This window comes from Artemia sp. Qi Xiang Cuo, chromosome 18 (assembly GCF_049724085.1).
Source record: "Artemia sp. Qi Xiang Cuo chromosome 18, ASM4972408v1, whole genome shotgun sequence".
Taxonomy (NCBI): Eukaryota; Metazoa; Arthropoda; class Branchiopoda; order Anostraca; family Artemiidae; genus Artemia; species Artemia sp. Qi Xiang Cuo.
In genome coordinates, this window is record NC_142811.1 from 52,526,862 (window position 1) to 52,549,253 (window position 22,392).

General features: G+C 34.6%; 1 protein-coding gene across 1 annotated transcript; it reads right to left on the reverse strand.

Annotated features, from left to right (window-relative positions):
- Positions 1 to 1,895: 1,895 nt before the first annotated feature.
- LOC148941630 (protein obstructor-E-like) lies at positions 1,896 to 17,160 on the reverse strand. Its single transcript, XM_089104699.1, has 5 exons — positions 17,033 to 17,160; positions 11,502 to 11,711; positions 8,183 to 8,383; positions 5,169 to 5,373; positions 1,896 to 2,045 (listed from the first exon to the last, which is right to left on the reverse strand). The coding sequence occupies exons 1-5, from the start codon at positions 17,070 to 17,072 to the stop codon at positions 2,012 to 2,014; spliced, it is 690 nt and encodes a 229-aa protein (XP_088960825.1). The 5' UTR covers positions 17,073 to 17,160; the 3' UTR covers positions 1,896 to 2,011.
- Positions 17,161 to 22,392: the final 5,232 nt, after the last annotated feature.

Here is a 22,392-nt window from a genome sequence, read left to right on the forward strand (position 1 = left end):
TCAAATGTAACTTTAATCTATAAACTTATTCTCGAAGTTTCTTGTTTCTGCTTGATTTTTGACACATATTCAGATACACAGTTAGATTTTCGCCATCAGCTACAGTTATTATGTAAAAATTTTATATTCTGATGACATATTCAAATTTTTTAATTCAAACAATTTGATTTTACTGCAAAATAATATCAACTAAGGTGTACTTACACCGTAGTTGATATTATTTTCCTTTATTCTGTATTGTGTTCATCATGGTTCAAACTCGGTCTTGTTTATAGACAGCCGGAACCAACATGGGTTGACACTCCGTTCCTCGCGTTTGTAGAACTATGGGCTCAATATGAATCTTATTTATATCGTTTTCAGCCTACGTGTCCAATCTCATGTTCAACCTGTGTCTGTTGAATTTGGAGACTGCCGTTATGCCGAGTTCAAACTTCTTGGCGTCCAGATTAAAAAAGGAACCTTAAAGGTGAATTTACTTATTAAGAAGAAGGCTAATTCTAGGAGACTACTAGCAATGCCGAAAAAAGGGAAAAAATGGACACTTTAGTGCTAAAACACGATTTTTTTTTAAATTTTGAGTTGGGGAAGTAATATCTTGGGCTCAATGTTCTTGACTTGGGTAATTTTAACCTTAACCTAGACCTTGGATTATCCGGTACTACCAGAGACTCCCGCACCATCTACGAAGAGCCGCCAGTTTCCATAGGCAATTATTTTTGAAGGCAAGAATATGTATTCTTGTTGTTGATTTGATTTCCAGCACTCACTGCTGTATAAAATTGCATCAAGCAGCGTCAATTTCAGCTCCTAAGAAAATCATTTTCGATCGCATTTCTGGCTTTGGTCGGTTAAAAGCTTCAAAGGCTTGCCCTATCCTCAGTTGCATTTCCCGTTTGTTTGATCCTGAATTTTCCAGTGCACCGCCAAGCCACGCGAACTCCACGACTTGCTCAATAGTTGAATATCAACACTCGAATCAACTTCTTAACACTCAATTAATAGAATTAGCCAGCCTTCTTCTTAAGCCCAATTCTTCACCTTAATCACAGTCTTAGAATTCAACAGGGAACTAAATTTTCTGTTAAGATTTTGCCCCTTGCTTTTGGACCCCGCAAAAAATAAGTGCGCTTGTGTAATTCCATACTTCTTGAAAGATATTCTACCACAGTATTTTTAATTTTTTAAGGATTGAGTCAACACGAAGATTTATGGCTGTTTGGAAAAGTTAAAGATTGTTCACGGTTTCTGAACTATTCAGGTTTCAAAATAAAAATTTCAAAAATTTTAGGTTTCAAAAGACATTTTCAAAAGAAATTTCAGGTTAAAAAAACACTAAAATTCCAGGTTTCAAAAATTATTTTCAAAACAAAAACGAGGAACCAAAAAAGTAAGTTTTGACCAGTAAAAAGTTTAGAAAAATACCAAATGTTTCAAGAAATACTTCCGCTAACCCGTCAGCTGAAATTTTTACTTGTTTACTTTGCACTGACATGAACAGAATCTTTAGATTGCATTCTAATATTTAAATATACATAATTATACATATACATAATTAATATACATATACATAATTATACATATACATAATTAAGGTGAATGCAAAATGTAATAATATCAAAAATGTAGGTAATGCCAATAACGACTATAAAACTGGGATAGTTTACTCAACATACATATTGCTGGATCTTGCAAGTCATCAGCATCTTGGATCATTTGTAATTTTAGATCATCTGATCGTCTGACATGATCATCTCAGTCCCCCTGCCCCCCCCCCTCATATGGGTGCCCATGTTCTGAACTATTCATTAATAATTAGAAGAATTAATCGTTGGTTCGTAACCTATATACTTGCATGAGCATCAGTAAAAGTTAACAAAAAGATTATAACCGACTTCACTTTTGTAACAAATCTTTAATAAAGATATTTATAAAAAATATAATATTTAAGCAGGCTTTTGGACATAATTTACAATATATTAGTTCAACAATTGACTTCTAGTAACATCTCTTATTTTTCTTCCACTTCGCCGTAGAAATCCTTGCTGAAAATTAAAGAGAAAGTATGTTAGTAAGTATACAATTCCCAGAATTGCCTATAGGGAAATAATCTTGGGCTAAAATATTTATACATAAAAAACAAAATTTTTGTGAATAGGTAATTCTGTTAAACCTAGTAGCTTTTATAAACTAAAAACCGATACTCGAGTTTCATCGATTTACAGCTTATGAGTATCATGAATCCAGCTTATGGATTTATCATCTATTTGAAAATAGAAAACAATCCGAATGCCAATGTCAGGCAGTGGCGACGTTTGGTGGGAGGAATCAAGGGGGGTAGTTAAATAATTAGAATTTTTTTTTTCTCCAATAATTTGGAGAAAACATTTTTACATAGTCAATGCCCATTGACTCTCCAGATGTGGACCCCTCTTGCCCCCCCCCCCCACGCAATAATAATGCTGGATCTACGCTCCTGCTTTCAGGTGCTGCTATTATTGGGTCTTTTCAGTTTCTTCTGACGGTTACCCCGTCTTTGATGAAGATTCGGCTAAGGTGATAGTGTTGGGGTAAGTTCAGCTTATGGATATCTATTTAAATGGAACAGAACTGCATAGGTCAGAAGACAGGTCAGCTGCAGAGGTGTTGGCAACCCAACGAGCAAAGCTCCATCCTATTAAGAGTCAGGAAGTTTTGGCTCGAAAATTCTTATGACTGTTACCACCATTTCTGCTGAGGATAAGTGTAAAATAATTGGCCATTCGTTGTCTTATCAAGCCTGATTGGGATCTTCTAGTTTAGTTATAGGCCAAAAAAAAAGTCTCATCATACAAAAGAAAATAGGATACTGATTACAGGCAAAGTCTTGACATTTAGTTTGGGTAAAGGAGCCAATAGGATTAGAAACTGGGTATAGGTAAAACCCTAATTGGGTATATGAACTAAGAGAAACTAAAAACATGCAGAAACAGTGACTCTACTGGCAGTTAAGTGTTAGTCCGTAGAACTATAAAAACCCAAAATAAGCATATATTAAATTATATCTCAACGAAATTTGGAGTTCAACTGAATGTCTAAGTTTCTTTGAACCCAACCTGAAATTCTATACAAATAGGTATTTTTATTTGTTTTTTTTTTAACTCTTGTTTGGGTAGTGAAATAGTTAGGGCTATATTAGTCTGCGGAAAATTTGAAATAAAAAGGAAAAAACACACAAATATACATAAATGTAGACTTTTAGTTTCGGCCTAATTCAAAGCAAAATAAAAATTATAGTCAAATTTCGATTCGGGTTTTTACAAAGATGCATCTGGGTGACAATAAACTTTTAATTTATCAAATTACTCAATGTCAGCGGTGTTGTTACAGAAAATCTTCCTCAAGAAATATAAAAGAAAGGAAAACAAAATTGCAATACGTACGAGTCCAAAGATTTGCTGGTTAAATTTTAAATGTGAATCTGGCATAGGTATGGCTTAGATTTACATTAAAGTATCAGCTCTTTACGCAACGTATCACAACGTACACAGTATCAGCTCTTTACGCAACGAACAGAAATTATTCCGTATATGAAAGGGGCTGTCCCCTCCTCAACGCCTCACTCTTTACGCTAAATTTTTTTATTGTTTTAAAAAAATAAGAGTTGTGAGAAAGTCAAACTTTAGCTTAAAGAGCGAGGTGTTGAGGAGGGGACAGCCCCTTTCATATAAGGAATAATTTCTGTTCGTTTTAAGTTTTAACGTCGCTCCTTACTTTCAGTTAAAAAAACTTGTTTTTTTTTTATTTAATTTTTTAACGTTTTTTAATTAATGCAGGTTTTTATTTTTGCTAACCGTACATGAATAATTAAAACAAAATTTTCATATTAATTTTACTTTTTTTGGTTAAATGGCTTTCTCGAAAGTTGTTTAATTTTGTTTACTAACGTTTTTATTAGTAATAAATATACGTAACTTACAAATTCACTTACGTAACGAACTTCTATATTCATATATTTTTATACGTATATTAGGGGTTCGCCCCCTAGTCAATACCTTGCTCTTTAAACTAAAGTTCGAATTTTGTTCAAAATCTTCAAAAATGACCTCTGAATCACAAAGGCCGTTAATGAGAATAAATAGCTCTTATGAAAGTACTAAAAAAAATTTGGCTTAAAGAGCGAGGTATTGACTAGCAGGTGAACCCAATCATAAAGCTAATATTTTCTGTTTGTTTTCAGTTTTGATGCTGCTCCTTACTTTCAGTTGAAAAACTTGTTTTTTTTATATTTAATTTCTGATATTTTTTAAGAAATAATGATGGGAAATCCGGTGCCCCCTTCATAGCAATGTCCCTTCCCCATGAAAACTTCCTTCATGGAAAGATCCTCCCATATAACCCCCGACCCACCCCCACCCCCCACTACCAGAAAAAATCTCCCTGAAAACGTCTGTATACTTCCCAATAACCAATACCATATGTTAACATTGGGTAAAGTTCATAACTTTCAGCCCTCTACCCGTGGGCTTCGAGAGATTAAGTCATCCTAAAAGACATAGATATTATATTTTCGACCATGCTGAACAAAATGGCTATCTCAAAATTTTAATCGGGTGACTTTGGGAAAAAAAAGAGCGTGGGAGGGGGCCTAGTTGCCCTCCATTTTTTTGGTCACTTAAAAAGGGCACTAGAACTTTAGTTTCCGTTCCAATGAGCCTCCCACAATATTCTAGGACCACTGGGTTGATACGATCACCCCTGGAAAAAAAAAAAAAAAAACAACAAATAAACACGCATCCATGATCTTTCTTCTGGCAAAAAATTCAAAATTCCACATTTTTTTGATAGGCGCTTGAAACATCTACAGTAAAGTTCTCTGGTACGCTGAATATGATGGTGTGATTGTCATTAAGGTTCTATAACTTTTTGGTGGTCTTTCCCCCTTTTTTTCTAAAATCAGCCAAATTTTCTCAGGCGCGTAACTTTTGATGGGTAAAACTAAACTTGATGAAACTTATATATTTGAAATCAGCATTAAAATCTGATTCTTTTGATGTATCTACTGGTATCAAAATTCCGTTTTTTAGAGTTTCGGTTACCATTGACCCGGGTCGCTCCTTACTTACAGTTCGTTACCACGAACTGTTTGATTATTTGGTCTATTTAAAGAACGAAAAGAGCCAAGTTACCATTCAGGGACATTGGCAGGGTCATCACACTGTTTTGTGTCGTCGTTGAAGACATAGCCTAAAGGACATCCATTGCGTCTAGGCTCAACGTTGTTTATACAAACATAGAAATGTTGGCAATCTTCCGGGTCAGCATAAAGAGGATTCGGGTTGACTACCCCACCGTCATTTGGTAGCGGCTCTGGACAGGTGAATTTGTTTACATCTGAAATAATATATATATGTTAAAAAGTATTAAGGAAATGTTTGAACAGGTTTTTGTTATTCTATTAGAAGACTGTTTTTCTGTTCATGTTCGATTGTAACCTTTGATTGGGGCATTTAATAGCATCATTTATGCTTGTTTTCATTTCAGTAGTGTTAGTTCGTAGACCATTGGAAGTGAAATACTTGTAAAGATTTAATCACTTAATAAAAAATTCATATGTTAAAAAACACTTTTACACGGTTAATTCATTTCGTTTTCATCGGTGGTTATATCGAAGTGGGATTGAATGTATTTACGAAAAGACCCGAAGCCAAAATTAGGCTAATCCAAGATTTTTGTGTTTTAGTATTTGTTGACACGACTTTCACCGTTCACTTCAATCATAATGAATAGAGATATAAAGGGGTCCACAAAGACCAGGAGATGGGGTCCACAAACACACCACAAACAACCATAATAAAGGGGTCTACAAACACACCATACGATAAAATTTAATTTAAGTTTTATCAAAATGAGCATTGCCTTTGGGTTATGGTCCAAGGTCCATAAGGTCCCTTTGGTGGTCCCTTTGGTGTTTAAATGGCTTAAGGTCCCTTTGGTGTTTTGTTTTCTTGTAACTAGTTTAAGGTTGGTTTTAAGCCGGCTAAAAAACATTTTCAAGTTTTATATCTTTGACACGGCGACAATTTAAAAATTTTCCAAGCGTGCCGAATATCTTCTCTTCATAATTAGATCTCACAAAAGCTGTATGGTTCAGCAAGGTTTGGAGTTTGGAGAGAATTAAAAAAGAACCCAGGAATTCGAAAATTTACTAGAATATTTATTTACTAGAATATTTATTTTTTGAACAATTAAGTAAACGAAAAGAATTTTTACCTGGAATAAGGATTTCAGCTAGGAAAAACTCATTTTCCGGTCATTTTTTTCTTATTCAATTAGCATTCAAATAGGATCCATTTTCAGTATATCAATAAGTACATATCTTGAAATAAGTCGTCAAATTTTTTGGGTGGAAGGGCAAATTGGATACCTTTCACCTTTCTATGACCTTGGTAATATAATAATGAAAGATCAGATAAAAAAAACAATGAATGAAAAAATGTAGTTTAAGACAAACTTGGTAAGTTTCTCTTAAATTACATTTGCGCATACTTTTTTTGCTTAATTACTCAATTACTATTAATTACTTTAATTACTTAATTACTTTAATTAATTAATTACTTAATTACTTTTTTTGCTTAATTACTTAATTACTATTAATTAATTTAATTACTTAATTACTTTAATTACTTAATTACTTAATTAATTAATTACTTAATTACTTTTTTTGCTTAATTACTACTTAATTACTTTTTAACTATCTCATATATTTTGGGCTGTTAAATATTCTTTTTTTTTACCATTTTACGTATCTTTGGCAATCAATTTTTATGTTTTTATAAATATAAAACATAATTTATAATAATAAATAAATAAATAAATATAATAATGGTAATAATAATAATATAAATATATTATTATTATAATATAAATAAATATTTATTATATATAATAAATAATAATATAAATACACGTACTTTACGTATATTTATATAGTACGTATATTTATATAAATAATAATATAATAATAAATAATAATAAATAAATATAAAACATTTTTATGTTTTTATAAATATAAAATCCGCAATTGTCAATGGTCAGGCTAATATGTCATTAGGCAACTAGGGCAAAAACACAATCCTTTATCAATTACATATTCAGATTTAGTATTTATTTATTTCATATATTTACGACTTACCAAAAAAATTAACCTATTTTGATATTTTTACGTGTGATACACCTGCCATTATTTCCAACACTAAACTCGTGTCCTGCCCTGCGTTAAACTCGATATCAAAATTATAATGTGAATAGCACCTGCCCAACCCAGTGTCGAACTCGACGTGGCCTGAAAATACTTCTTTGGTGAATCTAGTCTGAATAAAACGTGATTTTTTTGTTGACCTTGGGGAATTTAATCCTTATTGTAACAGGTTTTAGCAACACTGGCAAAAAGGAGAATATTTTTAAAAAAAAGAAATTAAATTTTTAATTAAAATATTAAAGTTTTGTTATTGTAATATTTGCTTAGAAGAGTGGACAGCCAGGTTTTGACTTACGGCCCCCCTCCAAAAAAGTAATCCTGGTCAAAAGCCTTTTATCGGAAGTGTCATTTATGGCAGGTGATGAAGTGAGACAACCTCCCCCATATGCCACCTTACTTATCCCAAGATAAGTGTCTCTTTTTGTTGCTTTTCAAAATTATTTTTCTTCAATCCGCCGTTATTGCAGCAGCTTTTTGATTGAACGGGTAAACTTTTCATACCCCTCTCCCCGCCCCCTTATGTTTGCCTTAGTTATTTATTTAAAAGTAGAGTCCATTTGAAGGACTCCATGCGATTTTTTACCTGTAAGTGCAGCAGTTACCCTCCAAATTAAAGAGGATTTGAAGATTTATGCCCTTATACGGTTGACACTTTCCAAGGAGTATCTTCTGCCTAGTTCGGCCTACCCCTATTTCCATGGGCGCCCATACGCGGAGTTCCCGGGGGGGGGGCAAACCTCGTCTAATTGGCACTTTTAATGCTATATAATAGAAATCTCAGAAGATAAATATAAAAATAAGGCAGCATCATTCAGCCAGGGGGGCGCGTGCCCTCCCCCCCTATTGGCGCCCATGCCTATTTCCCCACCTTAGAAATCACTAGACTTTTATTTTTCCAAAAATAATGTCAAAATGTGATTTAAAAAAACCAAATGAACTTACCTTTTCCTGAGCATCCTACGCGGTTGGCTTCTCCAGGCCAAGCACAAGTGCCAGTTTTAGCATCAAAAACAAGACCTGGTGAGCAGGTGATGAGGTTGAACTGCCCATCACTACAGAAGAAAAACTGGTCACAGACTGAAGGATCTCTGTGAGGGAAATATCCATTTTTTCTTGGACAATTTGTTGATGGTTGGGGATCCTCTTTAAAAGAAAAGTAAATGATTTTTTTTTAACAAGCCTATTAGGAAATGAAAACACCATATCAATAGATAGATAGATAAGTTTATCTCAAAAGCCCTGGGGCCATATACACAAAAATGTATAGAGAATACAAATTTCAACAAACAAATCACCAACAAAACAAATTACAAAGCACACAAAAACACAGTACAGAAAAAAAACCCACATAATCTGTACAAAATAGCATACACTTTTTGTTCTTTCTAAGCATTCATCTATATATACACCAATTTGAGCTATTGTAAATAAACGTTATTTCCAATATTGCAAAATAAACATTAGAATTATGTTCCTTTGTAACCGTGAATGTCCGAAATCTGGTTTATGTCGACATTCACCGGTGAATGTCCGAAATTTCCTTTTCTCTGCTTAGATTCAATTAGCTATGCGAGTCAGTATTTTCAGTCTTATGTAAGCTATGATGGGAAAAGTTAAATTTAGGTTAGATTATGTTAGTTTAGGTTAAGTTAAGTTAGATTAGGTTAGGTTAAAATTTGGTTCTAAATATCAGAAATGGGTTAAAAACCTAACTTAAGCTAACCCAACCTAACCTCACCAAACATAACTTAATCTAACTTAATCTATCATCAACAGACCTTGCATTAAATTGAAAAAGTTGACTGACAACGCTGACTAAATCCAAGGAGAAAAAAGGTATTTCGGAGATTCACCAATTTGCGGCAATTCACGGTAACCCACTGGCGGATCCAAGGATGAGGGGTGGTCGTGGCGTGGGGATCCCACCCCCTCCAAGATTTTTTCTTGTGCCCTCTTATCCTGTAAATTTTTTAATCTTTTTATTGAATAACTTTGTCAATTTGGTCAATTATTTGCACCTTTGTCGTATAGCCCCCACCCTCCCCAGATTTTGTTCATTTGCGCCCTTGTCAAATTGGGCCTCCTCCAAGATTTTGTTCTAGATTCACCCCTGCGGTAACATATGCACTACCAACCCTGATCAGTTTTCAGAATGTTTCTTGATGCAGTTTAAATTTGTTATTTTCATTACAGAGAAATTCAACGAAAGGACATAGTATGAAAGGACATAGTAGAAACGCTCTTCACCATTCTTGAAGAGGAAGCCATCATTAAAAAAAAAAAAAAATGTCATCAATTCACAATACATTTTGAATTTGCCGCTTTAATTCATAATCTCTATTTCGGAAGGAAAGCAACAGCATTTATTTCTGTCACCAAAAGACGACAAAATATCATAGTAGATATTGCTAAATATTGTTACATCACAAAATGTAACGCCCACCGTGTCGAGAGTATCAAACCAAACAGCAAAATTCCTTTTTGCGTCGACAAAGATACCAAATCAAAGAAGGCTTAGGTTTCAGGCTAAGATACAAACAAGACTTAAGATTTTAGCAATATCTACTGTTTTCTGAAACTAAATTTAATAAGGAGAAAAACCAGTTAATTCTACTTTAAAAACCAGTTAATTCATTACATATCATCACTGGCATTCAAACATAAAGAAATGTGAAAATGAAAGTGAAGTAAATGTATAGCCTTGTCAAAAGTTCAACATCAATTTTCAATCGCAAATTCATGGCCAAATATAATAACCGATATGGTCACTAAAGCTAGTGATTTGTGAAAGGCTGTTAAAAATCATGAATCAGCTGAATAAAAATAACAATGCTTTTTATGCTACTAAAAAGCCTATTTCACATCAAACAAGATATTAATATCCGCATTAAGCCATAGATAACTGAAAAACCAATTGGGACACTCGTACCTATAAAGAGACTGCTGGATTTTAAAACTATCTGACTATTTAGGCTGTGCAGAGTAAAGCCTGGCAGATGTCCAATGATGACTAAGTTAGACCCATTGACACAAAGTCTCTAAGCATGAGAATATAGAGTTGGTCCTAATTCAAGGGCCATCAATAATTATTGGCGGAATTTGATTCATTATTAATTTTTATCAAAGATTAAGGTAAAATAATAAAATGGCAAGAATCGTACTATGGTAGGTACATCGTAATGTTAATGATGCACAAATAAAATTTTTTTTTAATTATATCACAAAGAGCTAGATCATGCGACACTCCCTATTTTTAGGGCCTATTTTTTTATTGGTTTTATAAGAGGGTATATGTGTGAAAAGCATCCTTGTAAAAAATAGTAAAATATAGATTTGGAATTTAATAATTTACACAAAAACCATTCGTAGAATTTATGAAAGCACAAGCGGATAAAGAGTTTTTCAGAGGAAAATTCTAGCAATGAAAAATTTAGAAAAACTTTGGCTTTGGCTAAAAACTTTGTGCTTTTTTCAGAAATTTCTTCGCCAATAATATCGAAATTGTTAATGAAATAGGTGTATTTATGTTTTTCAAAACAAATTCAATAAATACAATATTTTGAGGTTTGTATAACATATAAAATTTAGCAAGATTCACTTTAGGAAAATATTTTAGTTACCTTGAGTATTTTAGACATTTTGGCTACTCTGAAAATACCGTCTTTAAGCTTAAGACCATAAAAATTCACCAAACCTCCACCAAAGCTTCTAGAAATAAAAAATTGTGAACCAAATCATGTTTTAGCTAAGAAATTTGCGCTTAAACTTTTTTCAGAAATATTGTTGAATGTTTAAAAGTGATTTTTTTTTTAATTAAATTGATTTCTTTATTTGTTTTATATTTGTATACATCAAAAAATGACAACCAACAAATAAGAAAAAATTATTTGTTTCCTTTGAGTACTTCTGACAATTTTGACTCTTCCGAAAATGTCATCGTTCAGCTTAAGACCAAAAAATTCATCGAACCTCCATTGAAGCCTCTAGAAACGAAAAACGTGAGCCAACCCGTGATGTGTTGCCTGAGAAATTTGCGCTTAATTTAGTCCTCCTTAGAAAACAATTTCAGAAATACTATCCGTAAAAGATATTTTTTTTAAAATTACTTTCAACAGCAACAGGATTTTTAGATTTGTAAACATTAGAAGGGAAACAAATAACTTGTTTCCTTTGTAAACTTCGGACATTTTGACTCTTTTGAAAATATAATCGTTTTGCTGAAGACCATAAACTTCATGGAACCTTATAACATAACACTTACGCAATTCGGGTCTGTCACCGCAGTCGACATTAAAAGGAAAGTCGCATCGTTCCAGCTTCGAGTTCTTATCTGAGAATACAAGACCATCTGGACACAGTTTGTCCTCTATTTCGTTTTCTCTGCATTCATAGTACCGATCGCACTGGACTGCGTCAGCAAAGAAACCATTTGCAGCGGGACATGCGTCAGACGCTTCTTGACTTAGACAAGCTGAAATACAATAAAAATAATTAAGAATTGTGCAAACTTTACCATCTAAAAATGACCATGCCGAACTTTAAGTCGGGTTTTAGCTAGGAAATTCTAGATGTTAGTTCCATCCAATCAATCACTTAATACTACTGCTCATTGGCTTGACCAAACGAATTTTCACCTTTGAGAGGCCATGTTTTACAAATTTAAAATGTTTGCCAGAAGAATAGATGATATGGATGAAATGATGAAATAAAGATGATATTGATTAAATGTGTTTGAACCAATGCTATTCGACACTATTTGTGTCGAATAGCAGTGATTTCCAGCATCACTCAATTAGGGTGGGATCACTTAATATCTTTAATAATGATTCTATTAATTACCTTGGCTTGCCTTTTGGCCCAACAATTAAAGCTACGCGGGAGTTGGTGTTATCGTCTGCACTGGGAAAACTTAGGAAAACTTATGGCCTGCTATTGAGGGTGAAAGGTCGTTTTGATAAACAAACACTTGCTATAATTTATAATTCAATTTTTGCACCTCATGTATTTTCAGTTGTTCCATTTTTGAAGTTTTTAAGTAAAAGTGATAAAATGCGTATCCGTCTGTACTTTTTCCGGTTTTGAAAATATTTTCTTGGAATTCCACTGTGGTTCAAAAATAGGAATATTATACGAAAATTCGGAATATTTGATATTAATGTTAAAATGGATCAGCAATATGACCGATTTCTTAGACGATCTAGAGAAAATACAATGAATTTTCCCCTTAATTGTCTGGTTTCCAAGAATCATATTTTTGTTGTTATTGCTTTCATAAAACAGCTATTTCGGCATTATGTATTATGAATCTTTATGCGTTATGCCATAGGAGTGCTTGTAGTGTTATGTACTAATGAGCTATCATAAGCTATTTATTATATATTCATGAACTGTTGAGTATTATGATCTACTTGTTGTCCTTTTCGTCAGAAGTATAATTTTTTTCAGTTTTCTTTTCATTTATTTCGTATAATCCTCTGTGTGCATCCATGTATGTATGGAGGACATAAATAAATTATTATTATTATTTGAAGTGCTTTATCATCCCTCTCAAATACATTTATCCAAATCATCTCATATTTTAAAAGTAGAGGAAGCGAAAGAATTATAGAGTAATTGGAAAGTATTGAATTCCGATATTTCGGCACTTTTTGGAACTGCCATCACGTGGGAATACTCCATGAACTATTCAAGAATTACTCCCATGAAAAAAATGAGTTTTTCTGTTATTTTAAGAATGTTTGCCAGTACATTTTAAATATTTTAACCTATTAATTCGCAAAAGCTCGTATCCAGGGAATGTTACCTGATTTGAACCCCCCCCCAAAAAAAAATGCCTAACTTGTAAAAAAGTATCAAAAATGCATAAACACATTTTTGATGGGTTTGCAAAGTATTTTTTTATGGAACCTCCCCAAAAAAATACTTCTCCTCAAGCAAAATTGTGGATGCTTGACCTTGCTGCAATGACAACTTTAATGCAAGGGTCACCTTATAGTCAAATTTGTCGATAAAATTAAATGACAAACGACTACAGCGTTAAAAATATAAACCTTTTGTAATTTCCAAAGTTGAACATTGTTCAGCTTTTAACCATAAATTTTTTTAATTAAAGACTCAAAATCAAGAATTGATTGAGAATCAGCTTATAATTCTAAAGAGGACCACATGGGCTAAAAATCAAACATAAAAATGACTAAGATATTTTGCTTACAGCATTTGCATTGCTGTTTTTATTATAATTAAATTAAAAAAAAATATATTTTAACTGAAAGTAAGGAGAAACATTAAAACTTAAAACGAACAGAAATTTTTCCGTATATGAAAGGTGCTGTCCCCTCCTCAACGCCTCGCTCTTTACGCTAAATTTTTTTAGTGTTTTGAAAAATAGAGTTGTAAGAAAGAGTCAAACTTTAGCGCAAAGAGTGAGGCGTTCAGGAGGGGACAGCCCCTTTCATATACGGAATAATTTCTGTTCGTTTTAAGTTTTTATGTTGCTCCTTACTTTCAGTTAATATTTTTTTTTTTTATTAAGTTTCTGAACGTTTTTGAATTAATGCAGGTTTGATTTTGGCTCACCATACATGAATAATTAAAACGAAACTTACATATTAATTTTACTTTTTTTGGTTAAATGGCTTTCTCGAAGCTGTTTTTATTTAATTCTTGGTAAAATTCTAGTTTAGCTACTTTTTGCTATCTTAGAAAGGGGTTAAGTTAGGAAAATGAAACTTTCAGGAATGGGTCTATAGACTAAATTATTTCGTGGGAAGGTATTTTGAAGTACCCACTCTTTCTCCCTCTAGAGGGTCCTGACCTTTGATGACCTTTAAAAATCTTTGTGTTATAAATCTTTGTATTATAAAAGTGAAACCTTAAAAAATAAATTTTCTGCTTAAATGAAGAACCAAAAAACTGATCAGCTTCAAAACTTTGCTCAATTCCAATTTACAAGGTTTCAAAGATCTGCAAATATATTTCCTAAATTCAGAAAAAAAAAACCACTGGTATGGCTTAAAATTCTATCAAATAACAGGAATTGCATTTTCAGAACTAAAACCAGAGAAAAAAAAACTGATAACTGAAAATTAAGATAAAATATTGTTTTGTCAAAATATCAATAGGTTGAAAAAAGAAATTTGAATGTCAAGCATTCAAATCTCTAAGACTTAGAAATCCGAAGAGGGTTAACATGGAAGCTTGGCAATACCTTCCCAGAGTATGCTTTTGACCCTGGATTCATTAGTTGAAGTTTCATTTTTCCTAGACAAACCCCTTTCCAAGAGAGCAATAAGTAGCTAAACTAGAATCTTACCATAATTCTTATAACATATATTGTATAATAAAATATAATAAACTCTCCCCTTGTGTAATCAATTCATCACACTCTTTTTAAATTATTAACGTGAAGTAACTTACGTGTACCATTTGCCGCAAAATATTAAAATTTGAGTAGGCTACACTAAGATTTGAATCAACCTTTAGAGTATTCGGTACTTGTGCATTATATCTCACCCACCGCTATACACGAAAGAAGTCAAGTTTGGTTAATGCTAATGAAATAAAATAAAATAGAATGAATATTCAATAGTTTAGAAACAAATGTGGGCTATATATTTGCACATTAGGTGGGGTGGAGGGGGGAGGTGGGTAAAGCTTAGTATATATTAAATACATAACCTAACCTAACCTAGGTACCTTTCCCCCCAAAACCCTCAAAAACAACAGTTTAAATATTGTAAACGTAATGAGAAATCACGCTTTGCGATCAATTTATCAAGCAAATACCCGCTTTTTGGTTTCCTGTAATGTTTCCTTGTACAGTCTATAGCGGTGGGTGAGATATAATGCATAAGTACCGAGTATTCTGCTTTCATTGGAATTCACTCCCTTCTTTCTGTTCATTTAATTAAAAAAACGAGTTTTTTCAACTGAAAGTAAGGAGCAACTTTAAAACTTAAAACGGTGGGGTAAATTTTATTTCTGATGTAAATGAGAGGTAAGATTAAACTTGCCGCCACCCCCCTAATGTGGAAATATATACCCTGAATTGGTATATATAGGGGAGGCAATGGTGGGGACTGAAATTCATTTCCGACAAAAAGGAATACTATATTCGTAAAGAGCATAAAAAAGGCATCGAGTGGTATATTCACTTTATTCGTAAGTCAATCATATGATTTGGTAAAAATTTACCCCTTCCTGTTCAGGAACTGCTTTTTCAATGATGCCTCAATTTGGTTATTACAAACTTTCGGGAATGGATCACTAATCACGCTCCAGGAAAGCTGTTCAAAATATTTATTTTTCACCTCTTCTCCTTCAATGGGTACGGACCCTAAATCGCATGGGCTATGCATTGCATTAGCCTATAAAATATAGGAAATTAAATTACAGCCTAAATAAGACCCAAGGAAAGGGTAAGGTTATAGTTGAAGGGCTTCTTGATAACTCGTAAAGCAGTTGAGTTAACACTTTTTTTTCTTTTTCGCATGCTGACCAATGTCTGCGTTGCGCAGGTACTGATCTCCTGATTTTCTTCCTTCGTCCGGAAGTGGTTGGGGGCAAATCATTCGACACTTCCCGTGTTTTTCTCCCAGAATTGTTTTTCGTCCCTCTAGAGCTGGGTCGACTCTGACTGAGCTTACAGGATCACACTATTGACCCCGCTTCCAAATCAAATAACCAGCGACAGCAGGACGTGAACCCCTTTCCTGGGATTTTAAGTCTAGCACGCTAACCACTCGGCTAGGACGGCTCAGTTGAGTTAGGCGAATACAAATTTCAGGAATGAATTTAAGGTTTGAAATATATACTGGGAAGATTTTGTCAAGCCGTTATCTTAAACCTTTCCGTAATTCTAGGGATTATAAGATTGCATTGATAATGTAAAAGTTTTAGCTTAATTTTGAGTTTTTAGCCTCTTTAGTTATTGAAAATGCAGTCCCTATTATTTTCGCTGGATTTTAAGCCGTGTCAAGGTTTTTCCCCACGTACAAAAAAAAGAAAAAAAAGATTTACAAATCTTTAACACCTTATATGTCAGGATTGAGCAAAGGCCTGAGGCTCAAAACACTTCCCTTGCGCCTCATTTGAGCAGCACATCAACTTCTCAAGGTTTCCTAACACAATGTTTATGTTATACCTTTTAAGGGCAAAAGAGATTATAGCCTTCTTAAGAAAAGGGGCATGGTAGGCATGGGCTTAGGGAGGGGGGCAGCTGCCCCCCGAGACCTTCATATTTACACTAGATATGGCTGAAAAAGCAGATGGTTTGGAAAAAGCCGTTGATAAAACTCCATCACACTATCGACTGCCCCCCCCCCCCTAGACAATATGCTGCCTAATGCGGCCTACGCCCATGATGGTAGGTACCCAAAATTCCTTCCCAGGTGATAATTGAAACTCTTAATCTATTCCTGAAAGTTTAGTTTGCATGGTTCAGCTACTTTCCAAGATTGACAAAAGCCCCTTATCTAGAACTTTACTAAAGAAAGTGTTTTGTCCCCCAAATCTTCGCTAAGCCCAGGGTCCATCCGGGTATCCAGCTAAACCTAGATCCAACCAGCGGTAGGGAAAAAACCCATCATGTGGAATTTTATAGAAAGATTATCTGAACTCTCTCCCTCGAGGGTAAAATCTATGATTTTACCTGGACAACAATTTTATTAATAGGGCAATCTGTTTCAGGGGTGCTAAAAATATCGTTTTTTATCAGCGACCCTTAAATGTAACTTTTGCCATTTATATCATATAGACATTGCAAGGTCCCTTAAATTAGTAAAGATTATCTACCTTGAACTCCGAAGAGAGCGATCACTAACAACCTTTTCATTTCGACTGCCCAATGATGACTGATAAGTGATGGTTACTTAATGTACTAAAATGGTTTGTAATGCCAGCCCCACCCGCGCAGAAGTAAACAGTTACTATGTACGTCACAGCACAGATTTAATTCAAATAAATCTTACTTTTACCTGTGGTTTTTAAAGAAATGTGATCGATCATTTAACACAAAATCTGTTCATTTTTCAAATCATTGAACCAAAAAATAGCTTTCTATTTTAGTTTCACCCTCAAAGGCACCTGCAGAATGTTCCTGGGGGGATATAAAGTATAAAAAAGCAAACCCATTCAACTCAAAAGTACCAAAAATTGTTCCAAATGTAAAAAAGTGTGCTTACTGTACTGTATAATTTTTGTCTCCCAGGGGGGGGGGGGAGTTGCAATTACAGATCTATTTGCGGGTGCACAAGTTTAACATCAATAGTTGGTCTGTTAGAAATTTTAAAAGGTGAAACATATTTGGTTTCACCTGAAGGATTAATAAGCCATAGTTAATTTTTACAAAAACTTTCACCGACTCTTTTAAGTACCGAACTTGAAACATTTTTCGCCCTCTGCATCCATTTTAGATGTTTTTTTTCACCCATCTTTCTAAGATTTTTGTTTTAGATGTTTGAATATCATGAAGTATTCAGGACAGAATCATCTTCTCGTCAATGTTGCCACGTTGGACCGTGAGAGTAAATAATCGAAACTAATTATTTAAATTTAACGATGCTTTTTGTCCGTATAATTCATATATTAACAACACGTTGATTCCCGAAGACCACTACATATTCACGGGAAAGCTAACGCTTCTTAAGGCGTTTGGCCATAGGGTTATATCGAATTTTCGCTGATTTTTCACCCACCGTTTGTTTTCTATAGTAGATTACGCAAAATGTAGAGGGTGTCTCACATGTGATTTAAGAGCAACTTGGACGACGAGTAGGGAGACTGTTCTTTACCAAAGTCTAGTATCGACACAAAAATTTTATTTCCTCTAATTTTTTAGATTCGATCTAAATTTACTGACCTCATTGGTCAAACCCACTGCAAATAGATCAGAATTAAGAATGTAATATCGATGTTCAGAAGAAATCGGAGTGGTAAAGAGGGTTAAAAGAACGAACTTGGTAAAGTGTAGTGACGAAAATATGGATTCATCCATTTCCTCCGTTGCAAGCACAGTTTATATAATTATCCAGTATGATCTTTCCCTATCTCACCCATTATAAAAATCCGGACCGAGGTGCGAGTGCTCCAGCGAACGTTTTTGCAGATATAAACACAAGCGGCATTAGATGTTTTCACGGGTAGACAAAGAATAATCACCTACGGAAGAAGTACTGACAAAACCACTTGGCCGGCTCAACCAATAAGTGGACAATAAGTGCAGAAATAAGTGGGAGGAGCTTTTTGTTCGCACCGAGAATGAAGAGCCAGAAATGATCTGCGGTAAACTTACTGGTATATTATATAAACTGTGGTTACAAGTATGAAAAACAAAATTGACTATTTAGCGACTTTCTTAAAACTTGAAAAATATAAACGCTAGTTGTTGGCTGAGCACATCCGAGGGTTTATTTGGTATTTCTCTAGTGCCAAAAATGATATTAAAACGATAAAATAAAAGTTCAAAGTAGGGATAAAATCCTTTTTAATAGACAGTGTATAGAAATTCACAAAAATACCAGATATTTCGGTCACATATACAGTGACAGGATTTTATCCCTGTTTTGAACTTTTATTTTATCGTCGTGGAAAGGCAGTGTGGTCTCCCAAAATTATCTACGTGATATTAAAACGCTATAACGAATTGTCGGTGTTAAATATCATAGCCACAAAAACTTTTTAAACTTGAAACGAGTCTAAGCTTAAAATCCTGGCTAAAGGCTTAAAACACAAACTACAGGTAGAACAATAGGGATTTCTTTTTTGTAAAATGTTGAAATTCAAAGCACAAATGACTATTTTGACCCTACGTTCAAGGCCCTAGTCCTCATGCCCCTACATCCCTATGACTCTGCGTCCCCAGCAAAACACAGATGAATTTATGTATAAAAAACTTTGGCCCCTAGAAGCATGGGCCAAATTACAAGCACTCTCGACACATGATAATTCTGCACATATAATAAGATGATCGAAAGAACAGGTACCATTTTTGCTACATCCTGAGATAAAATGCCTACAAACATGTAAATACTGACAACGATTTTCTTTCCTACAAAAACCACTCTCGGAAAACCTGCATATAATATTACGTTCTTTATTAATTAAGGACTTGCGTGTAGCTTTTTGTTGATCTATTTTTTCGAAAACAATTAGCAATTGGAAAACAATCCAAGTCTTCCCCCTCTTCACTCTGAAATAGAAGCAGCTATCAGAGACTTAAGAACAAACAAAGCTACCGGCCCCGATGGTATCCAGCCCGAACTACTGAAAGTAAACTGCAAACCACTCCTTGACTTTTACCACAAAATTGCTACAGCTGCCTGGGAAAAATGTCACTTCCCCTCACCCTGGTGTGAAGCCACGATAATCCCCCTGCATAAGAAAGGCTCTAAAGCTGTCTGCGACAACTACCACCCAATAAGTCTTACCAGCCACGCCGCATAAATCCTCACAAGAGTCATGCTCAGGCGTATACGAGCCATTTCCTCAATGGTCATTCCGGAATACCAAGCCGGCTTCCGACCTAATAGATCAACAATTGATCAGATATTCACTGTTAGGCAGATCATGGAAAAGTATAGCGAACTTGGCCGCAGCATCTACCACCTTTTCATAGACTTTAAACAAGCTTTCGATCGGATATAAGGAGAAGGTCTATGGCACATCCTTCTTCACTTTGTCATCCCATCCAACCTGATCCCACTGATCAAAGACATGTATAAGAAGTTCAGAAGCCGCGTCATGACTGGAGAAGGACTTACCGAGAGCTTCAAAACCTCTACCGGAGTACTTCAAGTTTGCCTAATATCACCGGAGCTGTTCAGTCTCTTCCTGACTGTAGCCCTTTCACTCACAGACAACCCACCTGGTGCCCTTGTTGGAGGAGTAGTGATAGACAAACTAGCATATGCTGATGACATAGACCTAATAGCCGAGTCCCTTCAAGATCTACAATCTCAGGCTAACACCGTTCACTCGTCCACCAACCTCTTCGGGATGGCCATCAACACCTCAAAAACGAATTCCATGCGCTGCTCATGCAAGTTCGATTCACAGGTAAATCTCAGCTTTCAGCTTGGTGGAGGTACCATTGAGCGGATGGTAAACTTCACTTACCTCGGGAGCTTAATTACTTCTGATAACAACCAACTCAAAGACATCAAGAGACGCCTGACACTTGCGAACTCCAGTTTTAAAGCTCTGATGCCTATCTGGAGGACTAAGAACCTAACAACAAATCTCAAAACGAGACTCTTCTACTCCCTCATTATTCCGATCGCCATCAATGCCTGTGAATCCTGGACGCTTAAAACAGACGATCAACGCCGCCTAGCTGCCTTTGAAACCAAATCCCTACGACGCATCACTGGTATCGCCTACCACGACAGAATCTCCAACTCCAAGCTTCTCCATAATCTGAAATTCAAATTTACAATGCTGGACAAAATAAAACTACAGCAACTCAAATGGCTTGGACCTACCCAACGCATGGGTAGCCCTCGTCTTCCGAAGATAAACTTCGCTGGACGAGTACACGGCTCTCGCCCCAGAGGTCGCCCTCCGATGAGATGGAAAGGAAACTTCTCACCCTACAACCTGCCACAACTCTGCCGCCTGGCCGACAATAGAAGCACCTACAGGAGGCATATCAATGAACTGGTTAAAGAAGAGGCCCCAAAACGACCTTCAAGGACGGATGGGACATAAGCCAAGTCAAAATACGGCCTTTAAAACTAAAAAAAAATTAAACACAGTCCCAGAATCTTCACTTCAACGAATTTCAACTTCGAATTCAACAACGAAATTGAACTTCGTTGAAATGAGGATTTTGAAATTCAACAACGAAATTGAACTTCGTTGAAGTAAGGATTTCAACAAAGTTGAAGTGCGGATTTTGAAATTCAGTAACAAAATTGAACTTCGTTGAAGGGAGGATTTCAACGACGTTGAAGTGAGGATTTCGAAATTCAACAACGAAATTGAACTTCGTTGAAGTGAGGATTTCAACAACGTTGAAGTGAGGATTTCAAAATTAACAACGAAATTGAACTTCGTTGAAGTGAGGATTCTGATACTGTTAAAGAAAAATAGTTTAGATCTCTTATTTTACTGTAAGTTTTTTCTTTTTTCTATATATTTGTTTGCATTTTGTTGAGGACGGCCCTTGGATATAGGGTCGAAGTATTCATTTGTGATTTGAGTTTCACTGTCTTACAGAAAATATCTATTGTTCTTCCTGTTATTTCTGTTTATGATGGAGAGGCAGTGTTGTCTTCGTCACTAAAAGCTTTGTTCCGCCGCCGTCTGACTGTTGACTATGGTAACAATTCACGGTACGAAAAATTCACGGTACGAAAAGACACGGAAGTTTTATCTATCAAAATTGTTGAGCTTGCTACTATGCCATATCTCAATATTCAACGGGACATCAGCAAAAAGATTTGGTGATTATAAGAATTAATAGCAATCAACTCTATCAGTGTTTGAAGCATAAAAACTAGTTATCACCTTTTTTTAGAGTGTCAGTCTTTGGATATGGATCATCAAATTCTACTTTGGGGATTAGATTTGTCGAAGAAATTCTTTAACAGTGCTTGCTTGAAAATTTCTCTTAGCTTTCAGAATTACAGTTGTTAGTACAATTTTTAGGTAAGAATTATTATTAAAACGGTGAGAAAACAGCTCAAATCTGATGCAAAATATGTAAACCAAAAACTAGTATAACATGCGTTCTTAAAAAAAAAAGAAGAAAAATATTTCTAGGTGCCCAAGGATACTATTTATGAAAGTATTGAATAAATCCCGACAAATTTAAGCATTTTTTTTAATTTAACTTTGTGTTATAGAGAAACAGATAGTTTTCTAAAAAAAAATGTTGTGAATCAGACTTTTTGTTCTTTTTACAAGCTCATAAAAAATTTTGTGTTTTATATTGTCTCTTTTTTGTGAAAAAGCTCGATTTTAACACTGTGGACTGTGGGAAGTTTTTCTTTTTTTTTTATTTGTAATTTAACTTTGTGTCATAGTGAAACATATAGTTTAGTTAAAAACTTGTTGTAACTCAATGACTTTTTGTTCTTTTCAGTAGCTTAAAATGTCATGCAAAAGTGCCAATCATATTTTGTGTTTTTTTTTCTGGCTCAAAATTTAGCATA

Excerpts from the sequence above, each read along its gene's own strand:
- LOC148941630 (XM_089104699.1), bottom strand. The coding sequence starts at position 17,072 with ATGAAAAGGTTGTTAGTGATCGCTCTCTTCGGAGTTCAAG. Across the intron at positions 11,712-17,032 it reads CGCTCTCTTCGGAGTTCAAG|CTTGTCTAAGTCAAGAAGCG; the intron begins GTAGATAATCTT and ends ATTGTATTTCAG. Across the intron at positions 2,046-5,168 it reads CCTGCCAATGTCCCTGAATG|CAAGGATTTCTACGGCGAAG; the intron begins GTAACTTGGCTC and ends TTTAATTTTCAG.